The sequence below is a fragment of the Aspergillus fijiensis genome (assembly GCF_003184825.1).
Source record: "Aspergillus fijiensis CBS 313.89 unplaced genomic scaffold BO72scaffold_34, whole genome shotgun sequence".
NCBI classification, from domain to species: Eukaryota; Fungi; Ascomycota; class Eurotiomycetes; order Eurotiales; family Aspergillaceae; genus Aspergillus; species Aspergillus fijiensis.
The window spans coordinates 48,079-68,113 of NW_024469010.1; the positions used below are offsets into that span (position 1 = coordinate 48,079).

The 20,035-nt window shown below is 53.6% G+C and overlaps 8 protein-coding genes across 8 annotated transcripts; 4 read left to right on the forward strand and 4 right to left on the reverse strand.

Moving 5' to 3' along the window:
* The first annotated feature begins 292 nt into the window (after positions 1-292).
* On the forward strand, positions 293-3,508 carry BO72DRAFT_449428 (BRCT domain protein). The gene is made up of 7 exons (XM_040945020.1): positions 293-354; positions 417-478; positions 566-842; positions 927-1,561; positions 1,616-1,892; positions 1,939-2,019; positions 2,066-3,508. Exons 1-7 carry the CDS (start codon positions 333-335, stop codon positions 3,253-3,255), a joined length of 2,544 nt encoding a protein of 847 aa, XP_040799717.1. The 5' UTR covers positions 293-332; the 3' UTR covers positions 3,256-3,508.
* A 350-nt stretch (positions 3,509-3,858) lies between these two features.
* BO72DRAFT_487223 (phosphotransferase family protein) lies at positions 3,859-5,609 on the forward strand (the record flags this gene model as incomplete). Its single annotated transcript, XM_040947972.1, has 4 exons — positions 3,859-3,917; positions 3,958-4,280; positions 4,329-4,518; positions 4,724-5,609. 4 exons carry the CDS (start codon positions 3,859-3,861, stop codon positions 5,607-5,609), a joined length of 1,458 nt encoding a protein of 485 aa, XP_040799718.1.
* A 54-nt stretch (positions 5,610-5,663) lies between these two features.
* BO72DRAFT_157967 (uncharacterized protein) lies at positions 5,664-6,181 on the forward strand. The gene has a single exon (XM_040939280.1). It carries the CDS (start codon positions 5,835-5,837, stop codon positions 6,105-6,107), a length of 273 nt encoding a protein of 90 aa, XP_040799719.1. The 5' UTR covers positions 5,664-5,834; the 3' UTR covers positions 6,108-6,181.
* Positions 6,182-6,228: 47 nt separating this feature from the next.
* BO72DRAFT_407356 (SDR family oxidoreductase) lies at positions 6,229-7,687 on the reverse strand. Its single transcript, XM_040942353.1, has one exon. It carries the CDS (start codon positions 7,447-7,449, stop codon positions 6,553-6,555), a length of 897 nt encoding a protein of 298 aa, XP_040799720.1. The 5' UTR covers positions 7,450-7,687; the 3' UTR covers positions 6,229-6,552.
* Positions 7,688-7,753: 66 nt separating this feature from the next.
* Positions 7,754-9,293, reverse strand: BO72DRAFT_487225 (F-box protein). Its single transcript, XM_040947973.1, has 2 exons — positions 8,430-9,293; positions 7,754-8,284 (listed from the first exon to the last, which is right to left on the reverse strand). The coding sequence occupies exons 1-2, from the start codon at positions 9,275-9,277 to the stop codon at positions 8,194-8,196; spliced, it is 939 nt and encodes a 312-aa protein (XP_040799721.1). The 5' UTR covers positions 9,278-9,293; the 3' UTR covers positions 7,754-8,193.
* A 482-nt stretch (positions 9,294-9,775) lies between these two features.
* Positions 9,776-11,034, reverse strand: BO72DRAFT_529033 (uncharacterized protein). Its single transcript, XM_040950222.1, has 2 exons — positions 10,249-11,034; positions 9,776-10,169 (listed from the first exon to the last, which is right to left on the reverse strand). Exons 1-2 carry the CDS (start codon positions 10,624-10,626, stop codon positions 9,822-9,824), a joined length of 726 nt encoding a protein of 241 aa, XP_040799722.1. The 5' UTR covers positions 10,627-11,034; the 3' UTR covers positions 9,776-9,821.
* A 182-nt stretch (positions 11,035-11,216) lies between these two features.
* BO72DRAFT_157978 (uncharacterized protein) lies at positions 11,217-12,770 on the forward strand. The gene has a single exon (XM_040939281.1). The coding sequence runs from the start codon at positions 11,290-11,292 to the stop codon at positions 12,514-12,516; it is 1,227 nt and encodes a 408-aa protein (XP_040799723.1). The 5' UTR covers positions 11,217-11,289; the 3' UTR covers positions 12,517-12,770.
* A 3,749-nt stretch (positions 12,771-16,519) lies between these two features.
* BO72DRAFT_497740 (uncharacterized protein) lies at positions 16,520-17,831 on the reverse strand (the record flags this gene model as incomplete). The annotated part of the gene is made up of 5 exons (XM_040948719.1): positions 16,520-16,537; positions 16,601-16,775; positions 16,831-16,982; positions 17,612-17,769; positions 17,822-17,831. 5 exons carry the CDS (start codon positions 17,829-17,831, stop codon positions 16,520-16,522), a joined length of 513 nt encoding a protein of 170 aa, XP_040799724.1.
* Positions 17,832-20,035: the final 2,204 nt, after the last annotated feature.

Consider the following 20,035-nt stretch of genomic DNA (forward strand, 5'->3'; position numbering starts at 1 on the left):
GCCCGCGCCACTCTGCTTCTTATCGCACGTGACATGCTGATAAGCTGTCGTGCCCTAAGCACGTGAAAGCCGGAGCTGGAGCAGACATGGCCGGAATTTGGGTTGGCTGTGAGTCTCTTGATCTGTGATCAAGATTAGTGTTTTGTCGTAGAGTGGTTCATGGCTTCTCAAGCATAAGCTTAGACAAAGTGAGAGCGGCACCCACTGATACCACCCAGTCACGTGATCGCGCATCGCCTTTGCGCGCTCTCCGGCGCGAAGTCGGGGAAGCAAACCAAGATTCACCCCATCGCACAGGCTGGAGGTCTCATTCTGCTCGGCGACCATGAACGATGGCTGAGACTGCGGGCGCAAGTAAGTTTCCTTTGAACGCTACCATTGCAAGTTTAGCACTAAGCCCCAATGACCTGGAATAGACAAGGAGCATCCCCTCACCGGGGTGGTTCTCTGCTTCACCTCAATCCTCCCCGAGCAGCGGGTAAAGTCTCGATCCCACCCACACCCTGAAGTCATGGCTCTTCCCACCACGATAATGTCCGCTAACATCTTTGGAAATGGGCGATAGTCTGAGATTGCCTCCGTCGCGAGTCAGATGGGAGCGACCCACAAGTTCGACCTCACCTCTGATGTCACTCACCTGCTGATCGGCGAGGTCAACACGCCCAAGTACAAATTCGTCGCGCGGGAACGGGCCGACGTCACGGTCCTGAAACCCGAATGGGTTGAGGCAGTGCGTCAGTCGTGGATTAAGGGCGGCGACACGGACATCCGCGCGCTGGAGGCCGCGTACCGATTCCCGGTTTTTGGAGGCTTGTCCATCTGCATTACGGGGTTTGAGGATAGTGAGTTTTGAGTTCATCAGACACAGATCCGCTGGGGTATGGAGGCTCGTCTAACAACTTTCTGTTTTTTTTTTTCGTCTTCAGTGTCGGTTAGGAACTACATCCAGGACACAGTCACGGCCCATGGCGCCGAGTTCCGGAAAGACCTCGTGAAAGGCACCAGCCACCTGATCGCGCGGAGCACCGAGGGGGACAAATACAAGTTCGCGATGCAGTGGGGGATCAAGATCGTCTCGATGAAGTGGCTCACCGACAGTCTCGAGCGGGGGATGGTCCTGGAAGAGGCCCTGTACGACCTGCAATTGCCGTCGGAGCAGCATGGCGTTGGCGCCTGGCATCGAGCCTTGCCCGCGCCCAAGCCCAAGGCTGCCTCGGGGGCCGACAGTGAGAACCCCTCGAATAACCCCCGACCCCGAAAACTGCGCCGTATCGCGAGCACGAAGCTTGGAGACCAGAACGAAGGCATCTGGGGCGATATCATTGGCATCGGGTTCGAGGCGGGCGACTTTGGCCGGTCCAAGGGGAGCCAGCAGAGCGAGACCCGGGCCTTGCGGAAGGCTACCTCGGGCCTCCAGGAGGTGAAGTCGTTCGCTAGCGAGACGACCATGGCGGAGGCGCAAGAGTCACGTCCCCAGCCACCACCGGAGCCGGTCGCTAGCAAGGATGAAGGGTTTCTGCATGGCTGCTACTTTTACATACATGGGTTCTCGTCGAAACAGGTTTGTGTCTTGGGGTACGGATACCATCGGGCTAGAAACTAATACGTTCGGCAGACGAACGTGCTACGCCACCATCTATCGTTCAACGGGGCACAATTGGTGGGATCCTTGAGCGAGTTCACCCGATCAGACATCCCGAAAACCGGCCACGGTCTGTACACAATCGTTCCTTTCAAGATGTCTAAAACCCAGGTTCCGTCCACCGATGATTTGGCATTCGAATGCGAAGTGGTGACGGATATGTGGCTGGAGAGATGCCTTGATGCGAAAACACTCGTGCCTCCAGAATCCCACGTCGCAAACACGCCCATTCCCTCATTTCCGGTCGACGGTAAGTCCTCTCGCTTCAAGCTTGGAGACTGCTCTGACGGTCTTAGGATTATCTGGCCTTAAGGTTTGCTCAACCGGGTTCTTCCGTATCGATCTCCTGCACTTGTCCAAGCTTGTCAATCTAATCGGTAAGGGACATTCCGGCTTCATATTAGACCAAGACTAATCCTTTAGGTGCTACATACAACGAGTACCTGACGCCCAAGGCTTCTGTGCTCGTCTGCAACGACGCCAGCCCTGTGAACCAGGACAAGCTACGGCATACTCAGGAGTGGGGAGTGCCAGCAGTCTCTGCGGACTGGCTCTGGGCCTCCATTCGCCACGAGAAAAAGCAGCCTTTCGAACCCTATCTAATTCAAAAGCAACCCACCCAAAGTGGCAAGTCTCGGGAGAAGCGAGCTGGCTCGCATCCGGAGCAGAACCGACCATCCTCAACCACCAACCAGCCCACGAACGCCACCAAAACAACCGCTCATCACCAGACTGGCCAATCAAAAACCCGAATCGATGGAACAGGCCACCCTTATCGAGCAACCGACACCGCCAAGGCGGATGAACTTGATCAACGGCACGAAGCACCATCCAAAGCGAAGCCAGACGACCGCTCTCGAGTCCCTACCCCAGTCAAAGAATCGCCCATCAAGAAGAACTCAATCACCTCCACGAGCTCCTCACCGCTCAAACGCAAGATCTCCGATGTCTCCACCGGCCCGACCGCGCAATCCGTCATCGACCTGGCCGTCAGCGGCCTCATGAAACAAGCCCGCACCAATTCTGGTTCTGAACCCGGGGACAGCCACGGTGACCGGCCCCGCTCCCGCGCTCGGAAACCGCTCCTCGGACGCGCGCCCTCGAGCCGCACCAACAGCGGCGGCCTCGTCTCCCTCGACCAGCACCACCCGCAGACGAAAGCGTTCTCGTTCTCGCGCGCCAGCTCCATCGACACCCTCAACGACGACGGCTGCGGCAGCGCCATCTTCGACTCCAACCACCCCGCGGACAGCGGCGGCATCCTCTCCCGCGCGAACAGCACCGCCGCCCGACTCGAGTACCTGGACATGGAGGGCAGGACCGCCAGCAATTCGATGGTCATGTCCGAGTACGAGCATGAGTACGCGGGCGAGGAGGACGAGAACGAGCCGCCGGCCATGACGCAGCTGGACTACGAGGATCCGGACGCCGTGGCCATGCGCGAGCAGTTCTTGCATCAGGCGGGGAAGGCCGTGGCGAAGAAGAGTGCCGGTAAGGCTGCCGGTCTCGGGGATCAGCAGCTGGTGCCGGAGTTCCGGGAGCTGGAGAATGTGGGGTGGGGCGGGGGACGGAGGACGAGGCATGGGCAGAAGGCGGTTGAGGAGGGATTTTGAGCTTGTTCTGGTATTTACATCGGTTCTTCCCCTACGACCCTGCGGTTGGGGGTGGGGGGTAGGTGTTTGATTTGGATCCTTTTAGGGTTGAATATGTTGTTCATGATATGCGTGCATGGCGCGGCGTCCTTTCTCATACATGCTGAATACATTGTGCTTTTGGTTCCTCATTCGTGTCTGTACCTTTGCCTGTGGATCTTGATTCTTGTGATCTGAGAAGAAATCTAAAATGATTTTTCCGAGGGCGGTCATCTTTCCAATAACCATCAGGGGCTCAGATCTCTTGAGGCCTCATCGTGTCATGCAACTACCTGAATCTCGAAGCTTCTGTTGCGTCTGTAGTGGCATTATTCGATCACTTGAGACTTACTGATCAGCAGGAGCCGAGGCAGAGCAAGTCATTGAACTACCTTCATCCTGATGGAGTGAGAAAGACGTTAGGAGTGATCCCCAAGAGTGCCAGAAGTGATGTCTGCTCCCTGCATCACTGACTAATCCGCCCTCGACTACATCGTCCCCTGCGCCTGTCCATCACAACAACCACTCCCCCACATCTGTCCATGTATTCGCAGAGCCCAGCTCCAGTATGCTTTCCTTCCGTAGATGCCCCAGGAGCCTCAAGCCTCGAAGCTTGATAGCTCCACTATCCATCCTTTGTCGAGGTAAAACACCTCCCTAAGCACAGCACCTTCTTCCTAGTAGCGGAACCCCCCTAACTCCCCCAGGCAACGCCATCGCCCGCGAAGAGCTATTCACCTACACCAATGGCCATTTCCTCATCGACGAAGAAACCCAGCTCCGTCGACGATACCTGAAATTCAACATCGAAGCTCTCTGCGATCTCGCTGCGACAGCCGGGGTAAATCCATCCCCGATCCGAACGATTGAGAAGCTCGAGGGAGGGTTCAGCAAAGCCCTGCTGCTGACGAAGGAGAATGACGAGGAGGTTGTTGCGAAGCTCCCGTATCATATCGCGGGACCAGCCTCCCTGACTGTCGCTTCTGAGGTCGCGGCTCTGCAGTATGGTATGTATCCCTCATCTATCAATCTTACTGATGCTCATATGGTATCAGTTAAGAAGTATACGCGTATCCCCGTTCCAGGAGTGCTCTCCTGGTCCTCGGACAGTTTGAGCCCGATCGGAGCCGAGTACATCATCATGGAGAAGGCGGCAGGGGTTCCGCTGTATGAACGATGGGAGGGGATGGCGGAGATCGAGAGGTTGGGGCTGATCCAGGATCTGGTGAAGCTTGAGGCGCAACTGTCAGCCATTGCATTTCCTGCGTACGGGGGGCTCTAACGGAGGGTTGGTGCGGACCCAATACGATCGCCACAGGCGTGTGTGGACGTAGACTCTTCTGATCGGTTTTGCGTCGGGCCATCGTGTCATCCTTCGGCTGCGACTGATTCAGCTGCCCCCCGGTCTGAAAGCTTTAGCCATGGGCCTTGTGAGCCCTTACCACAATAGACCATGTGTTGCGTCAGCTAACCGACCTCCAGGGCGAACTTTATCAGACCTGGGAAAGTCAACCCCCCGGTTACCATTCCACCAAGGTAGCATTCAAGAGCAAACCCAGCTCTTAGAAGCTGCAATGAGTGTATTCCAGCAGATCGACTCGCACCCATCAATCGGCCAATCGGCCCAGCCTACACTATGGCACACGGACCTCCACATGGGAAACATCTTCGTAGCTCCGGACGAAAGCTCGAGAATCGTCTCCCTGATCGACTTTCGGTCCCTGTCCATCCACCCTCTATTCCTTCAAGCCCGATGGCCAGTCTTTCTCAAGCCCCCAATAGACTATCCAAAGGGTTTTGTGAAGCCCACACTCCCAGACGGTTTCACTTCCCTCGACGAAGAAAGCCAGGCAGCTGCTCTGCAGGAATTCTCCCAGGCCAAGCTCGCCAAAGCATACGAAGTCGCCAAATTCCTCGACGACCGCGTCGCCCACGACGCGATGGTGAACGTTGTGCCCCGCGTCTTTCGGGAGTTGTTCGTCCGCTGCGGCGAAGTCTCGGAGGTGGGAATCGTGCCGCTGCGCGAGAGTCTGCTTCAGATTTTCCAGAACTGGTCGGCGTTGGACTTCACTAGTGAATGCCCTTATTCATTCAGCGATGAAGAAACCCGTCAGCACGAACGCCAATATGCAGAGTATCAGGCGTGGAATGATGTCCAGCAACTCGCGATGGAGTGCCTCGACACCGACGCCGAAAAGTGGATTGCACCGCAGCTGGATATCGCCGAGAAGCGGAGGCAGAATCGGGAGCTGCTGGCGATGTGGACCGAGCGAGCAGCAGCCGAGGAAAGATCCCCGGATGAGGCAAGAGCCATGTGGCCGTTCCCGGAGTCATAACAGTTTTCAGGTCTGGCCAACTGAGAACTTATACAAGACTAGGTAGGGAGCAGATCTAGCTATAGCGGTCGTGCGCTCGTCTGATTATGGCCATCCCTGTTTCGACCGCCCCGTCGCCTCGGATCTTCCTGCTGCGTGTTGTTAGAAGCTACAGGTAGCTATACCAATATCGTTTAACCAGATCTGCGAGTGGATTTCCATATCAGCACATGTTAATTATACCTAATGATGGATCAAACTGGGGTTCTTTTCTTGCTGACGGTTTTAGGCATACTGTCTCAGACCACGCCTCTTGAATACCTAGTACTCTCCACCTCTGTCGATCCTCTATACCCCCCCTCTCTTTACCCAATCATCCGAGCTAAGACTACATCCATATACACAGCAAGTCTGGGAGGATCAGGCGTGGTTTATGATCTTTCATTTTCTATCTTACTACCAGGTGCCCAGCAGCTTCAAAGCAATGGGCTGCATACTGCTAGAGTATGTTTGGTCTGATAGATAGATGGCGTTGAGGTCCCATTCGGACACAGGCGTCTAGTTCCTCATTGTTGTTATCCCATGATCAAGCCTATATCAAGCTCTGCCGATGGTCTACGCACTGACTTATTATCGCTGTGTATAATATCATTATCTGAGCCAGCTTCGTATATACAGTTGGCCCATTACGATATATTTCGAACAAAATAGTCCCACCGGCTGAGAGAGAACGAAACTCCCAGAATCACAGCAAGACAAGACTCCAGGAAAGACAAACACAGCACGGTAACAGGCAGCAACGAAAGAACAAGATACCACTGATCACAAAATTCCCTCCCGGCTCTTATGCCAAAGATCAAAGACTAAACCACCAGAGAACTCCGTACAACCAACACCTTCAGTTTCTTACTAGGCACAGGCGTGCATTATATACCAATCCTTTACACAGGACACCTTCACCATCTCAAGATGACGCCTTCACCTGCTCCTTCCACCGCTGCTCCACCACATCCAAGCCAACCCACTTCTTCATCGTCCCATCGAAGAACCCCAGCGGCAGGAGGCCCGCGATCCGGGCCATCATGGCGAGCTTGCCGCGCCAGATCCAATACGGCGGAGTGCGCTTACTGAGGTCGCGGACCACCTGCTTCGCCCACGCCGCGGCGGGGGTATCATTCTCGGGATCGGTATTGGTCAAGGCGCGCTCCACGGTCTCCTTGGCGACATTGTACAGGGAAGAAGCAGGCAGAGTCGGGTGCGGCGCCTTATCATGGAAGGTGGACTGGACCGCGCCGGTGACGAGGTTGATCACCTTGATGCCGAAGGGCTCGAGCTCGAGTCGCAGGGTCTCGGTGAAGCTGGAGGCGGCGGCCTTGGAGGCGTTGTAGGCCCCCGCGAAGGGCCCGGTGGCGCCGATGGTCCCGGAGATGGAGGTGTGGTTGACGAGCAAGGTCGGGCCACGGCCGGGGCCACCGGTCCGGGCGGACTCCAGGAGTAAAGGGAGGAAGGCCTGGGCGACGCTGATCAGCGACCAGACGTTGAGCTCGAACAAGTCCCGCGCGATCGGGATCTCGATGTCCATGACGGGCATCGAGTACCCGCCGCCCGCGTTGTTGATCAGCGCGTCCAGCGACCCGCCCGTCAGCTCCTGGACGCGGGCGACGCAGGCGCGGATCGACTCGTTCGACAGAGTGTCCAGCAGGACGGTCTCGATGCCCGCCTTCTCGGCCTCCTTGAGCTTCGCGGGGTTGCGGGCCGTGGCGAACACGCGCCAGCCCGCTTGGTGGAATTGGAGCGCGAGGGCGGATCCGAGACTGCCGTCGGAGCAGCCGGTGATGAGGACACTGCGCTTGGATGACATTTCTTGTGGTGCTTGTTTGCTGGAGGTGTGAATTCAGGATGAAATGCTTTTCGAGCTGCTCTTTGCGAGAGCTCGGGCCTCAGGGCGGCACACGACAGGGGCGATTAAATATAGGGAACAAGGGTCAGCTTGACGGAGCTGATCCCTGCTCCCCTTCGATACATGAGACTATTGCATCTATGATGCGACAAAGAATGAATATCGTGTTGCTGGCTGGATTCTTTGGAGAGCGCTTGTCGGTGGTTGCTAACATAGGAAGGAACAATAGTAAGGATTAGTGGGGACAATACTAGATCCCTGACTCCCTGTGTCTCTGCCAAGCAAGGGAAACGAGATCAACCCACGACAACAAAGACCCCAACACGAGTACACTACATTGCAGCCTCGTCCAAATTCTGGCACCTCCCATCGCATCGGTTTATACTCATCATTGCCCGGGGGTCGACATAGTGCTGGTAGCAGTAATTGTTCTTTCGGACCTCGATAGTCCGCACGGGATAGTAGGGATAAATAGATAGGGACCTGGACCTGCGGCGCAGGAGAAGCGTGTCAGACAGTTGCTCCGAGCAAATCGAATCCAGCGAGAAGGCGTCTGTAGCAGCTGTTTGGAAGCTGTAGGGGGGCACTTTGACACTTTCTGAACAGGGTTTATCATATAATGTGATATAAGTAAGGCCAAGTTGATCGAATCAAGTAGATCAAGTCAGCAGATGCCTTCCAATGCTAATTCCTCAACAGGTGAATTCAGCTATGCGAGGCTATTTCGAGAGGTGGAGCCAGCGAAGAACCGCCGAGGTGGGTGGTGCAGTAGTGAGCGGCAGCCTGACTACTGAGGCTGCAGGGCCCGTCAACATATTTCTTTTCTTCTCTCCCTCATCTTCTGAAGCCGTGCGGACCGTCTCGGCGCTGCTCGACCCTCACGACGACGACGACGAGGAGGAGTCGGAATCCGAAAGACCCGCCCAATCGGGGCGCCAAACCTCCGCGCCACCACCTCCTTTGCGTGTCCAACCCGCCACCGGACAACATGCGGACACGTCCGAAAGTGTTGCCGCAGCTCGGGGACCCGAAATGCGCGCTCGACCGCCTCGCGGCCCCGCCAATTGACCCCGGGGCCCCAAGCATAGTACTCATCCCAGGTTTTTGGGGCCCCGCGGCGTTTCGGGCGAGATCGCTCCCAGAACTCGGTGCACCCCAGGCAATAGGCCCCGGGCTCGGCCGCGCGGGTGTGCGGGTCCCAGTAGGGGAAGGCCACCGTGGACGCCTGCCGGCAGTGGAAGGTCAAGCCGTAATAGCTCCGGTACGTGGAGCTCTCGCGCGGCGGTGGGGGCCTGCCGCGCTGCTTGTGCAGGGCTTCGGCCTGCGTGATGTCGATGAGCATCCGCTCCGACATCGGAGACTTGCCCAGCAGGTCAAACGCGGTGTAGGTGACTGGGAGATGGCACCAGTCTTCGAGGGGCAGCCGGTAGAACTGCAGGACGTCCTCCAGGGAGGCGACGCGGTATCGGCCGTGCCACAGGACGCACGGAAAGCACACCCGGGAGAGGCTCGGAAGGTAGAGGTAGGGGCCGAAGTTGGCGCAGGTCCGGCACCGCGGGTGGCAGAACTCGTGATACAGCTGTTGGATCGAGAAGTAGTGCGTGCATTGGGCCAGGTCCAGTGCTTGGAGGGTCTCGGCTGCGTGAGTTCGGAGAAGGCGATATTCAAAGAGAGCCGCATCAACTTGTTGGTGGATCGTGGTGTTGACTTGTCGTAAGTTGCCAAGGGCGACCATGTCGAGATTCAGGAAGATCATGCGAACGATCTCCAGCGGTAGTGTGTTCCACATCGGCTGTGGATGTTGCTGCAGCGGCGGCGGCTGGCTATGCAGTCGTTGCGGCTTTTGACATCGGGCTCGGTAAAGCCTCACGGCCCTCTGAAGGCGCTCTCGTGGCGCTGAGTAAATTTCAAGAAAATTTTGACTGGGCCGATCAAGGCGGTATGCCAATCCGGATGCCATTTTATGATACAGTTCTTGGGGAGTAAGAGTAGCATCGACTCCTCATGGCGCCATCATGGTTATTATAAAGAAACAAGCAAGATCGTAATGATACTACTGTGAGATCATCATTGAGGGGAAGGTTATCATTCCCCGGAATCATCGGCCGACAATGGCCTTTCATCAGCATCATTATTTCGATTGATGACGTCTGGTAGACTTAGTGGTCTACACCGTGCATTGGTGCACCAAGGGCGTGGGCAAGCTTGATTGAACAGGATCCCTAAGATGCCTATATAGAAGCCTGTATTTGTTCCGTTCAGCACTCAATCCCTCCCTCGTGATTCTCTCAGACACAAAACATCTACCATACCCATCCGCCGCATTGGGGAAGCTATCTAAGCCCCCCAGCCTCCGAGACCGTATCCCGGCCATCCAGCGCCGCCCTCAGCAACCGAATGATCTCGTCGAGCTGCGCGCTCTGACGCTGGTTCACCTGCACCAGCTCCCGCAGCCGGCGCAACGACTCCTCGTCCAGACGCAGCTGGGCCTTCTGGATTTTGATCATGGTCCTGAGGAGAGTAACTCTAGCCCCCTCCGATGAGGGTGGTTCTGGCAGTGATCGGGTGCAGTCGCGTAAGACGAGATACGTGAGCCGCAGGATTTCGATTTCGGGGTGGAAGACGCCGAGCCAGATGATCGCCGTTTCTAGTTTGCTTTGAGTAGGGGTGGAAATATGAGCCTAGAGAACGAGTTTTGAGGTTAGTGGGGAACCAGGGGAGGGGGGACAACGAGAGAGGAAAAGGAGATAGTTGATCTACCTTGTTCAGCTCCTCTGTGCTGGGTGACTGGCGGACTTTCTTCCTTAGAGTCTGGCTGCACATGCCCAGGTGGATGGCATCTGTATTCCCCAAAAAGCCCTTGACGCTGAGCAGAAGCTCCGCCGGGAGGAGCTCGAACCTTGAGAGCATCGATTCCGAAGGATTGCTGATACCGCTGTTGGTGCTTTCGTGGACCCCGCGACTGTCGACGTTCTTCGTGGCATGCTCAGCTGCGCATTCTACTTGCTCATCGATCATACTGGTACCCAAGCTCATGGTCGGTGTCTCAGGCCTTGATCTTGATGATGTTGATATGGTAGACTGCTTGTGAAGACCGAAGAAAGGGAGAAAGGCGTGGTTGGATGGTGGAAGGTGCATAATGGGAGGAGCGGAAGCTGCGCAGATGGGAGTGGCTCTCCGATGAACTCATTCTTGTGGCTGTTTACGGAACAAAGCCCCGGTTACAGCTTCGAGGATATTTTCTTCTTTATGTGGTTCTCCTAGCGTCACGAGAACTGGCCATCATGCCTGTCGACATGCCAAGGTAGATGGAACTCAGACATTATAGGAATCGAGAGTAAGCTTTAGACCTTTGGCCATGGTCAAGGAAACACAGCCAGCTTGCTTGAGCTGATCCTTGATCCCCTCGTATGGAGGAGACTATTGCATCCGACCAAGAATAAGCATTGTGCTTGATAGCTGGATCTTCCGTGCAGCGCTGATTACAGTATGGAGTACAGTCGCATTGAAGTATGCATGCCAGACAGCCTTGTTGTACAATCGGCAGACCGACTAAAGACACAGCCACGTAAGCTAGGCACGATAGTCCGTAAGTTACCGTGGTTTGTATGAGGGTGTCAGCGGCGTTGAGGCCCCCGATAGCCAGGCTGCTCACCGCCCGCCACGGCCCATGTTGATAGTTCCGCTCGGATAGCCTCACGTAGCTGAGTTCATAGTCCTTTGTTCCACGCGTGTCCATCCCATTTCATCGCCCTTATTCACCTGCATCTGTACCAGAATTACCAGAGGACTCACGGCATCATGAAGGGCTTGAAAGACTGGCTCTCCCGGCCACTTCAACTCTTCTTACGCAGCCGCCGCCCACACGAAAAGCGACTTTCTGGCCTAGAACTGTTACCGCTTGAACTTTTACTCCATATCACAAGATTTTTGGCAATCACCGACATCGTCTGCTTAGGTCTGTGCAGCCGAACGCTATATGGCTTCGTGACAGGTCTCTGCGATCTCAACCCAGTGCAACGCAACAAATCGATAGCTATTTCTGCCCTCAGCAGACTAGTCCGAGACCTCCCTCGGATGTTCTGCTGCCACTATTGTGCAAGATTGCATCCTATAACCGACGTCCGCCCCCCAGCAGTTGATCAGATTATCTTCACAAAATGCCCGGACCTGGGAGCTCCATATCTGTACCGGGGTGATGGTCCACTGCCTTCGCTATGGTGGTTCTTTAGGGTCCACGGTCTGCCCAGCGGATACAGATTCCAACACTGCCACCTGGTAGCCGTGCTGCAGAATCACACTTTTGGCGGCTGCTTGGGGATAGATTCTGAGTCATTGGCCTACACCGAGGTGGTTGACGATCCGGCCGATCCCGCCAGAACGACTCTGTTGTCAGTGGAAGGACGGGTCTACGTGCCTGCTGGAGCTGGCCCGACACCACCATCGCTAGTTCTGCAGATACAGCAGTGGGTATTATTTGATGATGACGACGTCGTCTTCTCCGACAGGGACAATGATGTTTCTCTTTCAGTGTTCCAGCATCGGTTCATTTGCGAAGCGCAGGAGCTGGACACTGCGGTGGTAATGGACGCCATTCGATCTGTTGTCCAGCAGCGGGGATTCTCTTCTCTGGACGAGCAACCGTCGGCCGCTACGGAGTGTATGCGGTGCCCAATTTGCGAGGTCGAGTTCCAGATTGCCCTTGAGGACTGTGGCAAGGATGGAAAAGCAGTGATCATTACCAAATGGCTAGACCTTGGGGCGGGAATGGATCTCGAAGATCCAAAGTGGAAGAAGAAGGCGACTTCCGAATACCCTGGGCCTCGGGGAGGGCTTGATCCAGCGATGGCGAGCTCGGGGGAGGTGCGTCGCTTGTTTTGTGAAAGCTCTGTTCAAGAGAGTGACCCTACCCGGCGAAACAAATCATACTTGGTTGGGAAGCGATACCGTCGCGCAATGTGCAAGAGTGGATGGGATTTCTTGTACTATACTACTCCTTCCATCGCTAGTCGTGGACCAAGGACTTGAAGGAGAGACCTGCTGCTGTCAATGAGATCTACCAGTAGCCCTCCAGTAGCACTCCGGTAGTACTTCGGTGGTTATCGAAACTCGCCCCTGCCACTCGGATGGGCAACCACCAAGTCGGGAAGGAAGGAATCTATACAGGTTGTCCAGAATGGAAGGAACTGACCCAGGTCGGAAATCAGCGACTATCTCAGCTCCCCCGCGCTCTTCTCGACTTCTTCTTTTCTCTCCTCTTCTCTCTTCACCAAACTCACCACCGTTATTAGCTAGTACTGCTGTACGTCTTCCCAAGCTAAGAACATGCTGAGTGTGGCTGATACTATCTCCCTTGTGGGGACGCTGGGGACCTGAATTGGATTACTCCATCCTTTGTTCACGGCCCTAATGCGTTACATTCTGCAATTCATTCGACGTTCAAACCCACCCGTGGATCCGGATCTCGAAGCCGCTTTGACCTGATTGGATTAAGTTGCGGAAGTGGTCTGTTCATAGGAGATCTGGATATCGTTGACTAGCTACGTCTACTGCACGGCTCGGTGAGAATGTAGATGCATAGGTAGGTAGCGCTGTCATAGATATATATTACTTTTGCTTTCCGGTTGGCAAGTAACGTCGCGCGGATATTGAGCAATGCCATCAGGGACGATGTCGACTGCCGCCCTGCAAAACATCGACAGCAACGATGGTGACGAGGCCCTGCATGAGAAGGGGAAGATTGAGAAGCAGCAGCACACATCGCGCAGCAGAATCCAGAGCATCATGGCCGGCTGATTCTCCGGACGTGTTTGGATGACCTTCGAGATCCCCGGGCCGCAGGGGTGGGTACCTAAGCACATCATGGGTCTCGGGTACGACGCACCAATACGAGAGCCGCTCTGGATCTTGTAGAGGCGCTTCGGTTGATCGTAAGCTTCCAAGTTCACTTCTGCCCATTCTTGAAGGTCTACATCTACTTCCCTCTCTCACGAGTCTGAGCTATCTGCAACCCAGAGTGCAAAGTTGTTCACACAGGTTAAGTACGAATAGGAGCCCTTGCCATCTCAATAGTAAAAGTACTGTACAATGGTCTAATCGATCCAAGTTAGTTATCAGATCTGAAGCTTACTAAGACAGTATTCTGCTAAGCTCCGAGAACCAGAATCTTCTCACTAATGTTGTCAAACGAGGACAGCCGATACAGTGGAAAATTGATGGCAAACGTGGTCGAACTATCTACTGTGGCTGTGATCCTTGGCCATGACTGGGGATTTCGAGACAGATGCCTGGAGCCTGGGCGTGCTAGTAAGACACTTGTGCCGCGAGTTCCTATAGACAGGTAGGTTTGTGGTTGGCCAGCATTATGGAATACTATGCTTGGGTGAAGGGGGGATTATTCTCTGATTAGAGTAGTTTTCTTACCGTAGCAGCGGTGGCCGGATCAAAACCCTCTGGAACGCTCCCTAGAGAGCTTACTAGGTTACAGCACTCCCTGGCCTCCAAACCCCATTCCACCCCACGGCGCCGGCCCCCGGACAGTTTCCCCTTGGAAGCTTTTCTACCCCTCGGCTAATCACGTGATCGCCAGCCCTATCATGTGTTAGGACATTTGGAGACCCTGAGCGGCCGACGGTATTATTTATTAGAGGTTTTTCGTTAGGGTCTACCTCTCGTAATTCCTGAGTTGTTGAGGTTTCTGTGTAGGTTTGCTGATTATACTGTCGGCCTATTTCATACCTGCCGATGGCCGCAATGGTCCTCCGTAGTATACGCTAGCGAGCTTTGCTCAATCATGCTCAAGAGTTTCTTCAAATGGGCCCTTCTTCAATGCGAGAAGTTGGGTGGTAGGATGAGACATTGCTGAACACCGGTACTGGCACCTCTCGAAGATAAATTTTCACCATAAAGAGTTGATCCCGTCCCGAAGCTTGGACATTGCTCAATTCTCCAACGAAAGGGATCGGGTCGCTACCTGATTCTTTGTTCTACAAATGCTTATCGTAAACCTAGAGAAAAGAAGGACAGCCTGTATGCTGATTGAGCATCGCTCCTAGAGCCTGGACGTTGATCAAATTCCAGACCACAAAATGCGACTTGAGCCCTACGGACCTGCCCATGTCCGACTCCATGAGAACATGGTCCTATTGTCAATCGACGAGCCAACATTTATGAAATCAAATGTCTTATTTCGTAGAAGAAAGGGCGTTTGGATTAATCTATCACAAAACAGATAGCCAGGGACATGTGCAGCACTCTGATCGTTCTCTCCATTCCTTAATACCGTCATTTCCGTGTCAACTCGCTATTCGTTTCCAGTCTGCCAAGTAGAGCTGAGTATTCCAGACCTTCTCAGAGTATGCACATGCATAGGGGATGTATTCGACCGACGAGTGATCGTCGTAGGACCTACACCCTTGGCTCCCCTCAGTGAACAGAGGGAATGTGTTTGTTGGAAGAATGGCAGTCGTAGGGCTATTCACTGAGGTAAGCCAAGGGTGTGAGCGTAGGAGGTGCATTCGGTGGTGATCGTTCGGTTCGAAGGGTGATATTCGTAGTCCACGCATCTTCTTGTTCTTCTCCTTGGTGAAGCCCTTGCCCCGGGTGATAGAAAAGTTTTGCCAGGCTTTCCCAGCGTAGTTATAGGAGAAATATTCGTTCAACAGGTGGTGATCGTAGGACCAACGCCCTTGGCTTTCCTCAGTGAGAAGTGTTGGGAATGTTTTGTTTGGAGGAAGAGGAACATAGGAGCAGCTTCTCTGGGAATCAAAAAAGAGACCTGAAAGTGTCGATGATAACATCAACCCGCCCGATTCCAATCAGAAAACACGTTGCTCAGACTGACAAAGGTTCAGATTAATGGCCCGTAGGCATGGCATGCAGATGATTTATCTGCCTGATTCTTGACTGCTGCGACTTGCTATAGCTTGCCGGAACAAGGTTTTCTGAGGGTGAAACTCCCACTGAACCCTCACAGCAGTGTGTTGAGTATGGCGCTCGCGCAGCAGGACTACATGCCGGGTCCAAGGATCGACAAAGAGAAGCCCAGCGCCGTTGGGAGCTCGCTGGAGGCTCATAACAGCCTCATCTCGGCTACTGAAGCGCACTGTGTTGATTCGAGCACGATTAGCAAAATCTAAGCGAAGGGATTGAACGAAGCAAGTACTCACAAGAGCGTAATGGACCCAGTGGCTTCACAATGAGCCCTGCGGCAGTCCTTAGGCAGAAGTTTTGACTACCAGTGCAGTTGAGCTACAATGATCTAAAGCTCAAAGAGACTGGCCTGGTTGGGCTGCCAGAGGCTCGTAACCACTTCACCAAGGCTAGTAAAGTGTACTAGGCAATTCGAGTATGATTAGCATCATTTCGGAGGAAAGAGACAGGTCAGGTAATCACTTACGGATGGGTAATGTACTCAGTGGCTTCAGATTCTTCAACAGCCTTTGAGCAAGAACTTGACCGTCGGAATGGGAAGACACGTCAACCCAATTGCGCTACAGAAATGGCAAGCTCGAAGAGGCTGGCCTTGTTGGTTCGACGGAGGCTCGTAACCACCACACCTAGGCTATTGAAGCGTACTAGGCAAATTCGAGTATGATTAGCATCAACTCGGAGGAAAGGGATAGGTCAGACAGTCACTCACGGATGGGTAATGTATCCGGTGGCCTCAGAGCTCTTCAGTAGTCCTTGCGCAAGAACTTGGCCGTCGGAATAGGGAGACAAGTGAAACTTGATTGAGCTGCAATAGTGGCAAGCTTGAAGAGGCTGGCATTGTTGCATTGCCGGAGGCTCACAATTAAGCTGTTGAAGCGTACTAGGAAACGTCGAGTATGATTAGCATCGTTTCAGAGGAAAGAGATAGGCCAGGCAGTTACTCACAAGTGGGTAATGTATCCAGTGGCTTCACAATGAGCCCTGCGGCAGACTTTCTTGAAAGTTTCCACAATCATGATCGTCTAGTTGAGCTACAGCGAGACAAGCTAGAAGAGGCTGGTGCTACTGGTGGCTCGCTGGAGGTCCCTCACCGTGTCAATTAAGCGGCCAAAGAACTCTAGGTAGATTCGAACAAGATTAGCAAAAGAATCTGTCAAGCAGTCATTCACGGGCAATGTACCCAGTGGCTTTGCAACAAGGCCTTGAGCAGTCCTTGCGCATTGACAATTGCCAGGATAGAGGGATACGTCGGCTCAGGTTGGGCGACAGCGATGGCAAGCTCGATGAGGCTTGCATTGTTGGCAGCTCGCCGGAGGTTCCTCAATACCTCACCTGAGTCATTGGGATACACTGAGCTTCGAGCAAGATTAGAATATTGCCGAGGAATAGGACGGCCTAGTAAAAACTTACGGGCGAGCAATATATCCAGTAACTCCACAATGACTCACAGAGCCTTCATCGTAAGGACGAGGGAGCACGCCAGTTCCGTTGAGCAACAGCGATAGCAAGTTCGATGAGGCTGGCATTGTTGGTAGTTCGCCGGAGGTCTTTCGATACCTCATCTGAGTCATCGAGAATCACTGTGGTTCGAGTCAAATTAGCAAATTGCCGAGGGGGGAAATGGGCTAGGTACATGGATGCTCACGGGAGGGTAATGTATCCAGTGACTCCACAAGGAGCCATGCAGCAATGTTCTTACAGAGCCTTCATCGCAAGGATAAGAAAAGACCAGCACCGCTGAGCTACACTGATGACAAGCCTGTTGAGTAGTGCCTCGGAGTCGATGCTTATGCACCTCAAGAGGTCACCACATTTGTGATCGATAACCATGGGATATGATTCTCAGGGGCAAGGAAGCAATGGATCAGAACCCGGTGAAGTGGTGGTAACCGAATCATTCTTCCCATCATCTCAAACAGAACTCAGTTCGTCCGAGTGTCAACAAACTGACTAGTCGAGCTTTGACTTGCAGACTGTGTCCAAATGCACAAACACCTGAATTAACGGTGATGGTGATGGTGGTGGCAGCAGCAGCAACAGCAGCGGCAGCGGCAGCGACAACGGCAAGAGTTTTCCTCACTGGCCTCTTCCTCACCATCCTTTTCCGCACTCAGTGAAGCCTTGTCAACAAACCGACAAGTCGGACTTCGATGTGCAGATCGTGTTGAAGAGGGCAAACACCTGAGCTCACGGTGATTGTGATGATGACGATGATGATGATGATGATGATGGAGGAGGAGGAGGAGGAGGAGGAGGTGGTGGTGGTGGTGGTGGTAGCAGCAGCGGCAGCGGCAAGAGTTTTTCGCACCCCAGTCTTTCTTCCGCACTCGGTGTAGACCAAGGTGCTATCTGTGGACATTAGCATCAGACACATTCGATTCGTACAGAGGTGTAGACATACCAATGCTCATAGCGAAGCTATGATCATGAAAGAACTCCCGAGTCCTGCCCAGATAGTCTGTCTCCCAGGCGATCGACGAGGGGAGTGAACTGATCACCGTGGCAATGTGGTATCGAGCTTGAATGAACAGAATCGAAGCAGCAGGGACAAGCTCAGCAGTGGTGCTAGAGAGGATTGTCACCAAGTAGAACACTTAATTGCTCCAAGCTCTGACACATCTGACAGTGGTATCCTGGTCCATTTTTCTCAGGACGAGTGTACTGTCCATCATGACACTGGCAAGTCACCAGATAGCAACAGGGTGGTAAGAGGGTAGACCGGTCGCTGATGCTGGAGGTGTAGCGCTCAACCTGGGCAATGGATCCTGGAAGACAGACGAAGCTTGGGGAACAGGCTTGACTTGACAGCGGTAGAAGAAGCTCTCTTCGACTTGCGCGAATTGGGGAGAAGGTGGAACTTGTGCAGTCCAGAAGAAAAGTATGTGAGAATGTTACGAATGAGTGTCCGGTCAGTGGCCTCTGAGCTAGACGGCCCGTCGGAGTGCCAGCGGAAGTGAGACAAGGCAAAGGAAATGAGCTCTCAATCTCTCAGAGAAGGAAGAACATGCCCGAAGGGAGGGGTAATTCCGGAAGCAAGAACAGATGAAAACACGCGACTCTCAAAATAGTCACAGGTGAAAAGTAAAAGAAGGAGATGACTTGATCATCGAGATGAGAAAAACTGTCAATCACCCCTCAAATATGATTCAAGGAGAAACACGCAAGAGCCCCCAGTTCGACATTCTGGATCAATCCTCCCAGATAACCGAGCCGTCATAACATTCATCGCCTTTCTCAACTCGCAGATGCGATCTCCGAGACCACACAAGCAATCAGTAAACTGGGAACTCTCCCGCAAGTTCCGCAATTTCCCGAAGAAGACTTGACCTGAGATGGGGCGGGAAAACACCGCGGGGTAGTGAAGTCTCACCCCTCGCATCTTGAATCCAATGCCAGATGTTTGTTGAGAAAAGGCCAGCTCCTCCCTGGGTATGCTTTCTCTTCGAAACCCAAGCATACCCAGAACCCCGCAATCTGATGTCTCGCTCCAAGCGAGTCTTCCAAGCGAGTCTGTTTGTCTCACTCGAGGAGATCCTGGACTAATCCAAATCCTGCGGGATTAGTAGAACCAAAGTCCTCCTCGAGGCCCTGGTAACTTATGTAGACTTTCTCTTCGAAAGCGTACATCGACCCAGCATCTCTTCGTGTCATCCCATGTCAGTTGGGATCAAAACCGCCCACCACAAAGGCATATCCGTCCCAAGAACTTATGTTTTGTCCCATGCATCGAATGCAACTTAGTTGGGTAATAGAACGTATGAAAATTGCAAGGTCTGAGAAGAGGACCTTATGGAGCGGGGTGGAAAGAAGAAAGATGGAAGACATTGGTAACGCCCCGCACCGGGAGGTGTCGTCCCAGCTTTTGCGCTGCTCAGTTTACCCAAGGGTGGAGCAACTCGTTCCACCACGAAAGTATATTGGTTAGGTGAACAGATGCATGAGAGGAATGAACAGATGTATCATGAGAGCGGGAGTCAACAGAGGATAAGGAAGATAGGAAAAGACCGAGTAGAAGTCCACATGGGGTGTGATGTGGAGTGTGGTGGGAAGATGAGAGAGGAAGAAGGAAGAAAGAATCTGAGAAGAAGTGGGAGGGCTCTTAAGTAGACAGTCCCCGGCTCGCTGAGGTCTTGAGGATACAATGAACCGCTGGGTAAGCCGTGAAGAATTGCAGTCCGTTTAATCATTCCATAGTGTATTCTGCGCTCCGAGATATCAATCCATTAACGGCTTACCTCTTTGAGACCTACACCAGTGACAGAATCGCCTTTGAAAACAACCCCAGTGACGGGCTCGACCTTTGAGAACTACACCAGTGACGGATTTGCCTTGTGAGCCTTCTGAGGACTATCCCAGTGACGGAATCCCTTTTTGCCGACCACTTCCGCGAAGGAACCCTCCACTGAAAATACAGCTGTGAAGGACTATCTTTTCAGCCTATATTCATCAAAGAAGTGGGCATGAAGAGCCCCCCTTTCTCAGAACAGCCCGTCAAGGAGCCTGCGTGCTACGGGACTACATCTGTGAGGAGATCAACTTAGGGCACGTTCGGAGTTACAGTCGGAGTTATGGAACAAGCCGGCGCGGGACGGGACGCACGGACCAGGAAGCCCAC